At 42.5% G+C, this 13,333-nt stretch overlaps 1 protein-coding gene across 9 annotated transcripts in view; it reads left to right on the top strand.

The window, feature by feature from the left end:
* The window catches only part of ralgapb (Ral GTPase activating protein non-catalytic subunit beta), a 200,479-nt gene that overhangs the window by 44,445 nt on the left and 142,701 nt on the right, over positions 1 to 13,333 (top strand). For all 9 annotated transcript variants that reach the window (XM_063040979.1, XM_063040978.1, XM_063040977.1 and 6 more), the window contains 2 exons: positions 2,959 to 3,090; positions 9,701 to 9,879. In XM_063040979.1, the coding sequence (XP_062897049.1) occupies positions 2,959 to 3,090; positions 9,701 to 9,879 (311 nt within the window). The remainder of the gene's footprint in view (positions 1 to 2,958; positions 3,091 to 9,700; positions 9,880 to 13,333) is intronic.

The raw sequence follows: 13,333 nt of genomic DNA, 5'->3' as shown, positions 1-13,333 counted from the left end.
AGGGTCGTAAAGAGAGGTTTTGGTACATTGACCTTTATTAATCAAAGTATTGAGTATAAGAGCTGGAATGTTATGATGAGGTTGTATAAGGCATTGGTGAGGCCGAATCTGGAGTATTGTGTTCAGTTTTGGTCACCAAATTACAGGAAGGATATAAATAAGGTTGAAAGAGTGCAGAGAAGGTTTACAAGGATGTTGCCAGGACTTGAGAAACTCAGTTACAGAGAAAGGTTGAATAGGTTAGGACTTTATTCCCTGGAGCGTAGAAGAATGAGGGGAGATTTGATAGAGGTATATAAAATTATGATGGGTATAGATAGAGTGAATGTAAGCAGGCTTTTTCCATTGAGGCAAGGGGAGAAAAAACCAGAGGACATGGGTTAAGGGTGAGGGGGGAAAAGTTTAAAGGGAACATTAGGGGGGGCTTCTTCACACGGAGAGTGGTGGGTGTATGGAATGAGCTGCCAGACGAGATGGTAAATGCGGGTTCTTTTTTAACATTTAAGAATAAATTGGACAGATACATGGATGGGAGGTGTATGGAGGGATATGGTCCGTGTGCAGGTCAGTGGGACTAGGCAGAAAATGGTTCGGCACAGCCAAGAAGGGCCAAAAGGCCTGTTTCTGTGCTGTAGTTTCTATGGTTTCTAATGGTCTGGTCTGTCTGTCTAGCTCTCTGTATTGCACTTCATTATTCTTCACTCACCTTCTTTGTTCCATCAGACCTAGAATTTCATGGGTTATCCACCCCTTGTTGGTGTGTTGGATTTCTTGTACTGGGATTATCTCCTTTGCTGATTGCTGTATAGCATATTTAAATCTGTCTCAAGTAGGTGTTGTTAAGTTTTCGTTCCAGTGTTCTTCTACAGTTGTTTTGAATTGTTGCTTAAGTATGTTATCCTTTTTAAGTTCTCCCAACATGTACTTTCTCTTTTTTCCACTTTTCAGTTTCTTTAGTCTTGTTTTAATAGTAGCTATTACTGAATGGTTTTGAAGCACAGTCTGCTCCTGGGTAGCCTTTAGAATTTGTGATGTTATTTCTAAAGCCTTCATTGATGGTAATGAAATCTATTTGATTCCTTGTTCTATCTCCAGGGCTAATCCAAGTACACAATCTACGTGGATGGTTTTTATTCCAAGTATTGGTGATCACTTGGTTGTTTCTGACACACCAATCAGTAAACCTTTCTCCATTCTCATTTTTCTCCCCTAATCCAAAAGGTTCTATGATGTTATCAACCCTTTCCTGTCCAACTTTGGAGTTAAAATCTCCCATGACTATTTTTATATACTGAGATTTACATTGCTCATAAGCACTGTCGAGATCTTCATAAAACTTGTTGATATCCTCTTCATCCACATCATTTGTTGGCGCAAACACTCACCATAGACAGAGCTCCTTCAGCGAGACAGGGTGCACCCAGACCTAAGTCCTACGTGAAGGCGGAGTTGTCTTGAGTGTATGGGGTGGTTGGGTCCTGACGAAATATCAGGAAACACCAATAGCGATTATATAGCTTCTACCACCCAAGACAACTCCGCCTTCACACAGAGGAGTACAGCACAGAAACAGGCCCTTCTGCACATCTAGTCCATGCTGAACCATTTAAACTCTGTACTCCTATTGACCTGCACCAGGACCATAGCCTTCCATACCCTTTCTATCCATGTACCTATCCAAACTTCACTTAACCATTGATACCAAACTCACATGCACTAATAGTGCTGGCAGCTCATTCCACACTCTCACCACCCTCTGAGTGAAGTTTTCCCTCATATACCCTTTAAACTTTTCACCTTTCTCCCTTAACCCATGACCTCTGTAGTCCCATACAACCTGAGTGGAAAAAGACTGCTTACATTAGCCCTATTTATACCCCTCAAAATTTTATATTCCTCTATCAAATCTCCTCTCAATCTCCTACATTCTGAGGAATAAAGTCCTAAACTATTCAATCTTACCTTATGACTCAAGTCCTCCAGACCGGGCAATATCCTTGTAAATTTTCTCTGTACTTTTTCAATCTTACTTACATCTTTCCTGTAGGTAGGTGACCAAAACTGCACACAATACTCCAAATTTGGCCTCACCAATGTCCTATGCAACTTCAATATGACATCCATCTCCTGTACTCAATACATTGTTTTATGAAAGCGAATGTGCTAAAAGTTTTCTTTCCAACCCTATCTACCTGTGACACCGCGTCAAATGAATTATGCAGATGGTCATTGACTTCAGGAAGGAAGGAGGTGCACGTGCTCCTGTCTACATCAATGTTGCTGAGGTCAAGAGGGTTGGAGATTTCAAGTTTTTAGGAGTTGGCGTCATCAATAGTCTCTCCTGGTCCAATCAATTAGAAGCCACAACCAAGAAAGCCAATTGCCTCTACCTTGGATGCTAATAGTTCAACCATCATAAATTATGATCATTGCACCATAGAAATCCTTCCATCTGGATGCATCAGTACTTAATATGGCAATTGTTCTGCCTGTGACAGCAAGAAACTGCTAATTGTGGTCACTGCTCATAACATCACAGAAGCCATCCTCCCCTCCAGGGATTCTGACTACACTTCTCACTTCAGTGAACAAGCTATCATAATCAAAGACCCCACCCACCCCAATCATTCTCTCTTCTTCCCCCATCCCATTGGGTAGAAGGTACAAAAGCCTAAAAGCACATTCCACCAGGGTGAAGGATAGATTCTATCCTACTGTTGTAACAGTTGCTGAGTACGAATTGACTTTACACTTTGTTGTCTGTCTGCACTGCACTTTCTCTGTAACTGTATCACTTCATTCTGCACTCTGTTTTACCTTGTACTCCCTCAATGCACTGTTGTAATGAACTGAAATGTACGACTAGTATGAAAGATCAGCTTTTTTACTGTACCTCAGTATATAACAATAATAAACCAATTTACCAGCTTGCACTAAAATGCTGTTTCACTTTGACAGGCTGTTGCGGTTTACGTATGGTCCTTCCTTCCCTCCATTCAAAGTTCCAGATGAAGATGCAAGCCTCATTCCCTCAGAAATGGACAATGACTGTGTTGCTCAGACATGGTTCCGTGTCTTACACATGCTCAGGTAGGTTCAAAGTCATTTTATTATCTAAGTTCATATACAGTATGTCACCATATACAACCCTAAGATTCATTTTCTTGTGGGCATTCACAGTAGATCCAAAAAACACAATAGAATCTACATTAAAAAGAAAGCACCCATCAAGACGGACAAACAATATGCAAAAGACAACAAGCTGCCAATACAAAACAAAAAGAGAAAAAAAGAGAAATAATAATAATAAATAAATAGTAATAAAATATAATAATAGAGACGTAGAAAACCTACAGCACAATACAGGCCGTTCGGCCCACAAAGTTGTGCCGAACATGTCCCTACCTTAAAAATGGCTAGGGTTACCCATAGCCCTCTATTTTTCTAAGCTCCATGTACCTATCCAGGAGTCTCTTAAAAGACCCTATCATATCCACCTCCACCACTGTTGCCGGCAGCCCATTCCACGCACTTTCTTACCCCTGACAATGTCAATACCTTTGATTCAGTATCAAGGGAACTCCTATGGGATGTCCTATCCACCTATGGATGCCCTGAAAAGTATATTCGAATCCTGAGACTCCTGCATGATGGCATGCTTGCCACAGTCATGGTCAGCAACAGTAACGGTGAGTCTTTTCAAATTAGATCAGGAGTAAAACAGGGATGTGTGATTGCCCCAACTTTGTTCACCATCTTCATTGCGACAATCATCCACATTATCAAGGACGACCTACCACCAGGAATCAAAATTGTCTATAGAACAGATGGCAGACTTTTCAATCTTGCCCGTCTCAAATCCAAAGCGAAGACATCCACGAGTTCCCTCATCGAGTTCCAATACGCAGATGACAACGGTGTTGCAGCTCTTTCAGAAAACCACCTGCAACAGATTCTGACTGCCTTCAACCGTGCATACAAGAAACTTGGACTTAGCATCAATTCCAGGAAGACTCAGATCATCTATCAACCATCACCAATTGAAACAAATCGGATAGAACCATCATTTTAACTTGGCAAAACAACTTGGAAGTCACCTGTCCTTCAATGTCGACTTTAATGACGAGATCCAACATCGTCTTAAATGAGCTGGAACAGCTTTTGGACGTCTCCGAATAAGAGTCTTTCATGATTGTGACATCCGAACAGACACCAAAATGTTTGTGTACAAGGCATTGGTAATCCCAACACTCCTGTATGCATCAGAAACCTGGACTACATACCGACGACATCTGAAGGCATTTGAAAAGTTCCATCAACGCTGTCTTCGAAACATCTTAAATATCAGCTGGGAAGATAGAAGAACCAACATCAGTGTGCTAAATGAAGCAAAAACAACAAGCATTGAAGCCTACGTCATCAAGAACCAATCAAGAGCGGTCATGTTGTTTGGATGAAAGACGAACGTCTGCCGAAACAAATCTTCTACTCCCAGCTTAAAGAAGGCAAACGTAAAAGAGGCAGACAACGGAAGAGATTCAAAGACGTCTTAAAAGCCAACAGGAAGAAATGTAACATTGACATCAACAATTGGGAAACCAATGCCAAGGACAGGAAACTCTGGCAAGCCATCATCCGAGAAGGAACATCAACTTTCGAAGCCAACAGATGTGCAGAATTAGAATGAAAGAGAAGAAAATGGAAAGAGAGGCAGCAACAACCAAAGCCCGATCTGCCATCTGGAACTACCTGTCCTGAATGCAGAAGAACTTTCAAAGCCAAGATTGGACTCATAAGCCACTTGAGAGCCCATAAGTAGATTAACAGAATGAAGACCATCATCCTCGACCTCGAGGGATAGCCACGATGATGAAGACCCCTGACATCTCCTCTGTATCTACTCCCAAGCACCTTAAACCTGTGCCCTCTTGTGGCAACCATTTCAGCCCTGGGAAAAAGCCTCTGACTATCCACATGATCAATGCCTCTCATCATCTTATACACCTCTATCAGGTCACCTCTCATCCTCCATCGCTCCACAGAGAAAAGGCCGAGTTTACTCAACCTGTTTTCATAAGGTATGCTCCCTAATCCAGGCAACATCCTTGTAAATCTCCTCTGCACCCTTTCTATAGTTTCCACATCCTTCCCGTAGTGATGTAACCAGAACTGAGCACAGTACTCCAAGTGGGGTCTGACCAGGGTCTTATATAGCTGCAACATTAACTCTCGGCTCCTAAATTCAATTCAATGATTGATGAAGGCTAATACACCATATGCCTTAACCACAGAGTCAACCTGCGCAGCTTCTTTGAGTGTCCTATGGACTTGGACCAAGATCCCTCTGATCCTCCACACTACCAAGAGTCTTACCATTAATGCTATATTCTACCACCATATTTGACCTACCAAAATAAACCACCTCACACTTATCTGGGTTGAGCTCCATCTGCCACTTCTCAGCCCAGTTTTGCATCCTATCAATGTCCCGCTGTAACTTTTGACAGCCCTCCACACTATTCACAACACCCCCAACCTTTGTGTCATCAGCAGACTTACTAACCCACCCCTTCACTTCCTCATCCAGGTCATTTATAAAAATCACGAAGTGTAAGGGTCCTAGAACAGATCTCTGAGGCACACCACTGGTCACCGACCTCCATGCAGAATAAATAATAAATAAACAATAAATATTGAGAACATGAAATGAAGAATGGTTTAGGTGCTTCTTGGAGCTGTAGACACCTAAAGTCTTCTCTAAGCTTTGACTAATTGGGGCAGCTGCTTAACTGGACCAAAATATACAGGTCCTGAAGTGTCCCAATTAACTGGAATCCACTGTATATACACAGCCAAATGAAATAACATTGATCTAGAGCAAGGTGCACAGCATAGTACATATGCGGAGCAGACTTGCTAGGCCAAATGGCCGACTTCTGCTCCTTTGTCTTATGGTCTATATAATATACAATTCACACACAACACAAACTATCTTAGAAACCATTACTGAATGGCTTAAAAGCAATTGCCACTTTTTTTTTACTGTGAATTCATTGAAAGGTGAGTGTTTCTGCTGATACAGATATCAGTTAACAAGGCAAGACTCCTGTTTTATGTTGAAGAGATGTGTGAAGAGATTTAACTTGCCTTGTTAAATGGAGATGGCAGGTGAACTAATTGAGTATTTTGCATCAGCCTTCACTGTGGAAGACACTAGCAGTGTGCCAGATATTGAAGGGTGTAAGGGAAGAGAAGTGAGTGCAGTTTTTATTACAAGGGAGAAGGTGCTCAAAAAGCTGAAAGACCTAAAGGTACATAAGTCACCCGGACCAGATGAACTGCATCCTAGGATTCTGAAAGAGGTAGCAGTAAAGATTGTGGAGGCATTAATGATGATCTTTCAAAAATCATGGTGCCAGAGGACTGGAAATTGCAAATGTCACTCCACTCTTTAAGAAGGAAGAAAAGCAAAAAAAAAAGTTCTAGACCAGTAAAGTGTTGGAGTGTATTACTAAGGGTGAAGTTTCAGGGTACTTGGAGACTAATGGTAATATAAGTCAACGTCAGCATGGTTTCTGTGAAGGGAAATCTTGCCTGACAAATCTTTTAGAATTCTTTGAGGAAGTAACAAGCAGGGTGGACAAAGGAGAGGCAGTGGATGTCATTTACTTGGAATTTCAGAAGGCATTTGATAAGGTGCTACACATGAGGCTGTTTAACACGGTAAAATCCTATGGCGTTAGAGGAAAGATACTGGCATGGATAGAGGAATGGCTGACAGGCAGGAGGCAGTGAGTGGGAATAAAGGGGGCCTTGAATACGGGCGTGCCTCAAGGCTGTGTGCTGAGCCCTCTTCTGTACTCCGTTTTCACCTATGACTGCATTCCTTTATACGGTTCTAACTCCCTAATCAAGTTCGCAGGCGACACCACTGTGGTTGGCCTGATCAGGAGGGGATGACGAGACGGCCTACAGGGACGAGGTCCAGCAACTGACTGTGTGGTGTGCCGACAACAATTTGGCCCTTAACACCCAGAAGACCAAGGAGATCATTGTGGACTTCAGGCATGCTAGGAGCCACACTCACGTCTCCATCTACATCAACGGAGCTGTAGTGGAGTGGGTATCAAGCTTCAGATTCCTTGGTGTCCACATTTCCGAGGATCTCACATGGTCCCTGAACTCTTCCATCCTAATCAAAAAGGCACAACAGCGCCTTTATTTCCTGCGAAGCATCAAGAAAGCTCACCTCTGTCCCAGGATACTGACGGATTTTTACCGCTGTACCATTGAGTGCATACTCACCAACTGCATCTCAGTGTGGTATGGCAATTGTCCTGTCTCAGACCACAAAGCACTCCAGCATATGGTGAAAACTGCCCAGCGGATTATCGGCACCCAATTGCCCACCATTGAGAACATCTACCATAAACACTGCCTGAGCAGGGTGAAAAGCATTATCAAGGATGCATCTCACCCTAACTATGGACTTTTTACTCTCCTCCCAACTGGTAGGCTCTACAGGAGCCTCCACTTCCGCAGCAGCAGGCACAAGAAGAGCTTCCATATTGTACTATCTCAGTACTTTTATATTTGTGTGCTGTAGCACTTACTTTTTATTTGCAGTTATTTTGTAAATAACACTATTCTTTGCATTTCCGGTCAGATGCTAATTGCATCTGTACTCGGCACAATGACAGTAAAGTTGAATCTAATGTAATCTTTTCTGATTGACTGCCAGTGACTAGCGGTGTTCCTTGGGGGTCAGTATTGGGACTGCTGATTTTCACATTGTTTGTCAATGATTTGGACAACAGAATTGATGGCTTTGTGGCAAAGTTTGCAGATGATACAAAGGTAGGTGAAGGGTAGGTAGTGCTGAGGAATCAATGTGATTGCAGCAGGACTGACAAATTGGAAGAATGAGCAAAAAGGTGGCTGATGGAATACAGTGTTGGGAAATGTATGATGCATTTTGTGAAAGGAACAATAGTTCAGACCATTGTCTAAATAGGAAGAAAATTCAAACATCGGAGGTCCAGAGGGACTTAGGAGTCCTTGTGCAAGATTTCCAGAAGGTTAATTTACAGGTTGAGTCTGTTGTAAAGAAGGCAATTGCAATCTTGGCATTTATTTCAAGGGGAATAGAATATAAAAGCAGGGAGATAATGCTGAGGCTTGATAAGACATTAGTCAGGCTGCACTTGGAGTATTGTCAACAGTTTGGGGCCCCATATCTCAGAAAGGATGTGTTGTCATTGGAGAAAGTCCAGAGGAGGTTAACGAGGATGATTTTGGGAATGAAAGGGGTTAACATACGAGAAGCATTTGGCAGTTTTGGGCCGGTACTCACTGGAATTTGGAAGTATGAGGGAGGATCTCATTGAAACCGACCGAATGTTGAAGGGACGAGATAGGGTGGATGTGGAGAGGATATTTCCTTGGATGGGCATATCCAGAACTCAAGGGCACAGCCTTAAAATTGAGGAGTGATCTTTTAGAACAGAGGTAAGGAGGATTTTTTTTTAAGCTAGAGAGTAGTGAATCTGTGGAATGCTCTGTCACAGACTGCGATTGAGGTCAAGTCCGTGGGTATATTTAAAGCAGAAATTCATCATTTCCTGATCAGTCAAAGGATATGGTGAAAGGCAGGTGAGTGAGGTTGAGTGGGATCCAGGACCAGCCATGATGGGATGGTGGAGGAGACTCAATGGGCTGAATGGCCTGATTCTGCTTCTATATCTTATGGTCAAATACTTTTTATGGGCACTGTATGGTGGAATGGCAATAAACTTGAACTTGAATGGACTTTCAGCCCACTGGCTGAATTGGCTTTTCCATAAAGCAATTTTGAAAAAAACAACGACCCTCTTGCCAAAGTCCTTTTATCTATTTCAAACATGTTTTCATTGTTCCTTTAAAGGATGCAGAGGCTTATACCTCAACTACTTGTGGCAGACATTCCATGCTCCAACAGTCTTGAGTACTCTTAAACTGCCACCTTGTTTTCTAAACTGATTTGCCGCCTTCACCCCATTCACTGATAAAGATCCCAGTGTAACAAAAATAAGGAATTGCCAAGCAATACACACTTTTTCTCTTGTTTGTAAGGAATTAGCAAAGTAGTTTTCAGACCATTAGACATAGGAGCAGAATTAGGCTATTCGCCCCGTCATGTCTGCTCCACCATTCAATCACGTCTGATTTATTAGCCCTCTCAACCCTATGGATTCCTCAGAATTCCACAGATTCACCTCTGGCTGAAGAAGATTTCCTCCTCAATTCTGTTCTAAAGTGACATACTTGTATTCTGAGGCTGTGCTCTCTGGTCCTAGACTCCCCCACTATAGGAAACATCCTCTCCAATTCCATTCTATGAGATCACCCCCTTTAGAAGATCATTCCCCCGTTCTTCTTAAAGCCCATCAAATGGTCCTCGTGCATTAACCTTTCATTCATGGGATCATTATTGTGAACTTCTGGACCTTCTCTAATCCCAGCACATCCTTTCTTAGATAAGGGGCCCAAGTGAGGTCTGATCTATCTGTTATAAAACCTTATTCTTGGTGGATCAATGCCTTATACAGTTTTATTCTGTGTGAATAATGTTCATTTGAAGAATACAGTAAATAAAATATTTTGTAATTTTCTCTTTATTTTTTTATTTTATTTTATTTTAAATGCTATTATTTTGCCTCAGCAATCCAGTGGATTTGAGTAATCCAGCCATTATAAGCACCACGCCAAAATTCCAGGAGCAGCTGTTGAACGTTAGCGGGATGGCTCAGGAAATGATACAACATCCGTGTCTCAAGCAGCTGCCTCAGATCTTCTTCAGAGCCATGCGTGGCATCAGCTGCCTGGTGGATGCCTTTCTAGGTGACAAACAATTTATAGTTCTTTTTGTTTAAAACACTTCTCAATATTGTTTTCAGTATATTTAAAAGATGTTCTTTATTACGCATGCAAAGCATTGGACAGACATCCATTTCCAGTGATTGATCATAAGTATCTGTGAACTGTGCCTGAATGTACAACTTGCATTAAATATTTTCTCTTCAATTTCACCATTCAAATAGATCATTTCATTACAGCAGTGTATTGAGGTAGTACAAAGTAAAACATTCACAGAATGCAGAATAAAGTGTTGCAATTACAGAGAAAGTGCAGTGTAAGCAGATGGTAAGGTGCAAGATCAGGAGCCCATGTTATGGGCATGCAGTTTGGTAGAAGAAATAAGAGGATAGACTGCTTTCTAAATGGAGAGAAAATTCATAAATCTGAGGCAGAAGGAAACTTGGGAGTCCTCATGCAGGATTCCCGAAAGGTTAATTTTCAGGTTGAATTTGTGGGGAGGAAGGCAAATAAAATGTTAGCATTCATTTAGAATCATAGAAAACCTGCAGCACAATACAGGCCCTTATTCCCACAAAGCTGTGCCGAACATGTCCTTACCTTGGAAATTACCTAGGGTTACCCATAGCCCTCTATTTTTCTAAGCTCCAGGAGTCTCTTAAAGTACCCTATCGAAACCACCTCCACCACCGTCGCCGGAAGCCCATTCCACGCACTCACCACTCTCTGTGTAAGAAACAAACTTGCCCCAACATCTCCTCTGTACCTGCTTCCAAGCACCTTAAAACTGTGCCCTCTCGTGCGAGCCATTTCAGTCCTGGGAAAAAGCCTCTGACTATCCACACGATCAATGTCTCCCATCATTTTATACACCTCTATCAGGTCACCTCTCCTCCTCCGTTGCTCCAAGGAGAAAAGGCCAAGTTCACTCAACCTATTCTCATAAGGTATGCTTCCCAATACAGCAACATCCTTGTAAATCTCCTCTGCACCCTTTCTATGGTTTCTACATCCTTCCTGCAGTGAGGCGACCGGAACTGAGCACAGTACTCCAAGTGGGGTCTGACAAAGGTCCTATATAGCTGCAACATTACCTCTTGGCTCCTAAACTCAATCCCACAATTGATGAAGGCCAATGCACCGTATGCCTTCTTAATCACAGAGTCAACCTGCGTAGCAGCTTTGAGTGTCTTATGGACTCAGACCCCAAGATCCCTCTGATCCTCCACACTGCCAAGAGTCTTACCATTAATGCTATATTCTGCCATCATATTTGAACTACCAAAATGAACCACCTCACACTTATCTGGGTTGAACTCCATCTGCCACTTCTCAGCCCAGTTTTGCAACCCATCAATGTCCGGCTGTAACACCCCCGACCTTTGTGTCATCAGCAAATTTACTAACCCATCCCTCCACTTCCTCATCCAGGTCATTTATAAAAATCACGAAGAGTAAGGGTCCCAGAACAGATCCCTGAGGCACCCCACTGGTCACTGACCTCCATGTAGAATATGACCCGTCTACAACCACTCTTTGCCTTCTGTGGGCAAGCCAGTTCTGGATCCACAAAGCAATGTCCCCTCGGATCCCATGTCTCTTTACTTTCTCAATAAGCCTTGCATGGGGTACCTTATCAAATGCCTTGCTGAAATCCATATCCACTACATCTACTGCTCTTCCTTCATCAATGTGTTTAGTCACATCCTCAGAAAATTTAATCAGGCTCTTAAGGCTTGACCTGCCTTTGACATATTGAGCTGACTATTCATAATCCTATTATGTCTCTCCAAATTTTCATAAATCCTGCCTCTCAGGATCATCTCCATCAATTTACCAACCACTGAGGTAAGACTCACTGGTCTATAATTTCCTGGGCTATCTGTACTCCCTTTCTCGAATAAGGGAACAACATCCGCGATCCTCCGGAACCTCTCCCATCCCCATTGATGATGCAAAGATCATTGCCAGATGCTCAGCAATCTCCTCCCTCACCTCCCACAGCAACCTGGGGTACATCTTGTCCGGTCCCAGTGACTTATCCAACTTAATGCTTTCCAAAAGCTCCAGCACATTCTCTTCCTTAATATCTATATGCTCAAGCTTTTCAGTCTGCTCTAAGTCATCCTTACAATCGCCAAGATCCTTTTTCGTAGTGAATACTGAAGCAGAGTATTTATTTAGTACCTCTGCTATCTCCTCCAGTTCCATACACACTTTTCCACTGTCACACTTAATTGGTCCTATTCTCTCACATCTTATCCTCTTGCTCTTCACATACTTGTAGAATGCCTTGGGGTTTCCTTAATCCTGTCCATCAAGGCCTTCTCATGGTCCCTTCTGGCTCTTCCAATTTCATTCTTAACCTCCTTCCTGTTTGCCTTATAATCTTCTAGATCTCTATCATCACCTAGCTTTTTGGACCTTTCGTAAGCTCTTTTCTTCTTGACTAGATTTACAACAGCCTTCGTATACCATGGTTCCTGTACCTTACCATCCTTTCTCTGTCTCATTGGAATGTACCTATGCAGAACTCTACGCAGATATCCCCTGAACATTTGCCACATTTCTTCCGTACAGTAACCTGAGAACATCTGTTTTCAATTTATACTTCCAAGTTCCTGCCTGATAGCCTCATATTTCCCCTTACTCTAATTAAACACTTTCCTAACTTGTCTGTTCCTATCCCTCTCCAATGCTATGGTGAAAGAGATAGAATTGTGATCACTATCTCCAAAATGCTCTCCCACTGAGAGATCTGACACCTGACCAAGTTCATTTCCCAATACCAGATCAAGTACAGCTTCTCCTCTTGTAGGCTTATATATGTACGGTGTCAAGAAACCTTCCTGAACACACCTAACAAACTCCACCCCATCTAAACCCCTTGCTGTAGGGAGGTGCCAATCAATATTTAGGAAATTAAAATCACCCACCATGACAACCCTGTTATTATTCCACCTTTCCAAAATCTGTCTCCCTCTCTGCTCCTTGAGTCCCTGTTGCTATTGGGTGGTCTATAAAGAAGCACCCAGTAGAGTTATGACCCCTTCCTGTTCCTAACTTCCACCCACAGAGACTCTGTAGACAATTCCTCCATGACTTCCTCCTTTTCTGTACTATCTCTGATCAACAGTGCCACGCCCCCACCTCTTTTACCTCCCTCCCTGTCCTTTCTGAAACATCGAAAGCCTGACACTCGAAGTAACCATTCCTGCCCCTGAGCCATTCAAGAAGACTAGAATATAAAAGCAAGAATGTAGTGAGGCTTTCTGACGCACTAGTGAGGCTTCACTTGGAGTATTTATGAGCAGTTTTGGGCCACATCTAAGAAAGGATGTTCTGATATTGGAGAGAGTTCAAAAGAAGTTCATGAAAATGATTCTGGAGATTGAAAGGCTTGTCATATGAGATGCGTCTGATGGCTCTGGACCTCTACTCAGTGGAATTCAGAAGAATGAGGGGTGACCTCATTGAA

The sequence above is a fragment of the Mobula hypostoma genome, chromosome 2, assembly GCF_963921235.1.
Source record: "Mobula hypostoma chromosome 2, sMobHyp1.1, whole genome shotgun sequence".
Lineage (NCBI taxonomy): Eukaryota > Metazoa > Chordata > Chondrichthyes > Myliobatiformes > Myliobatidae > Mobula > Mobula hypostoma.
The sequence above is the reverse complement of the archived record's forward strand: the minus strand, read 5'-3'. Positions and strand labels throughout refer to the sequence as shown.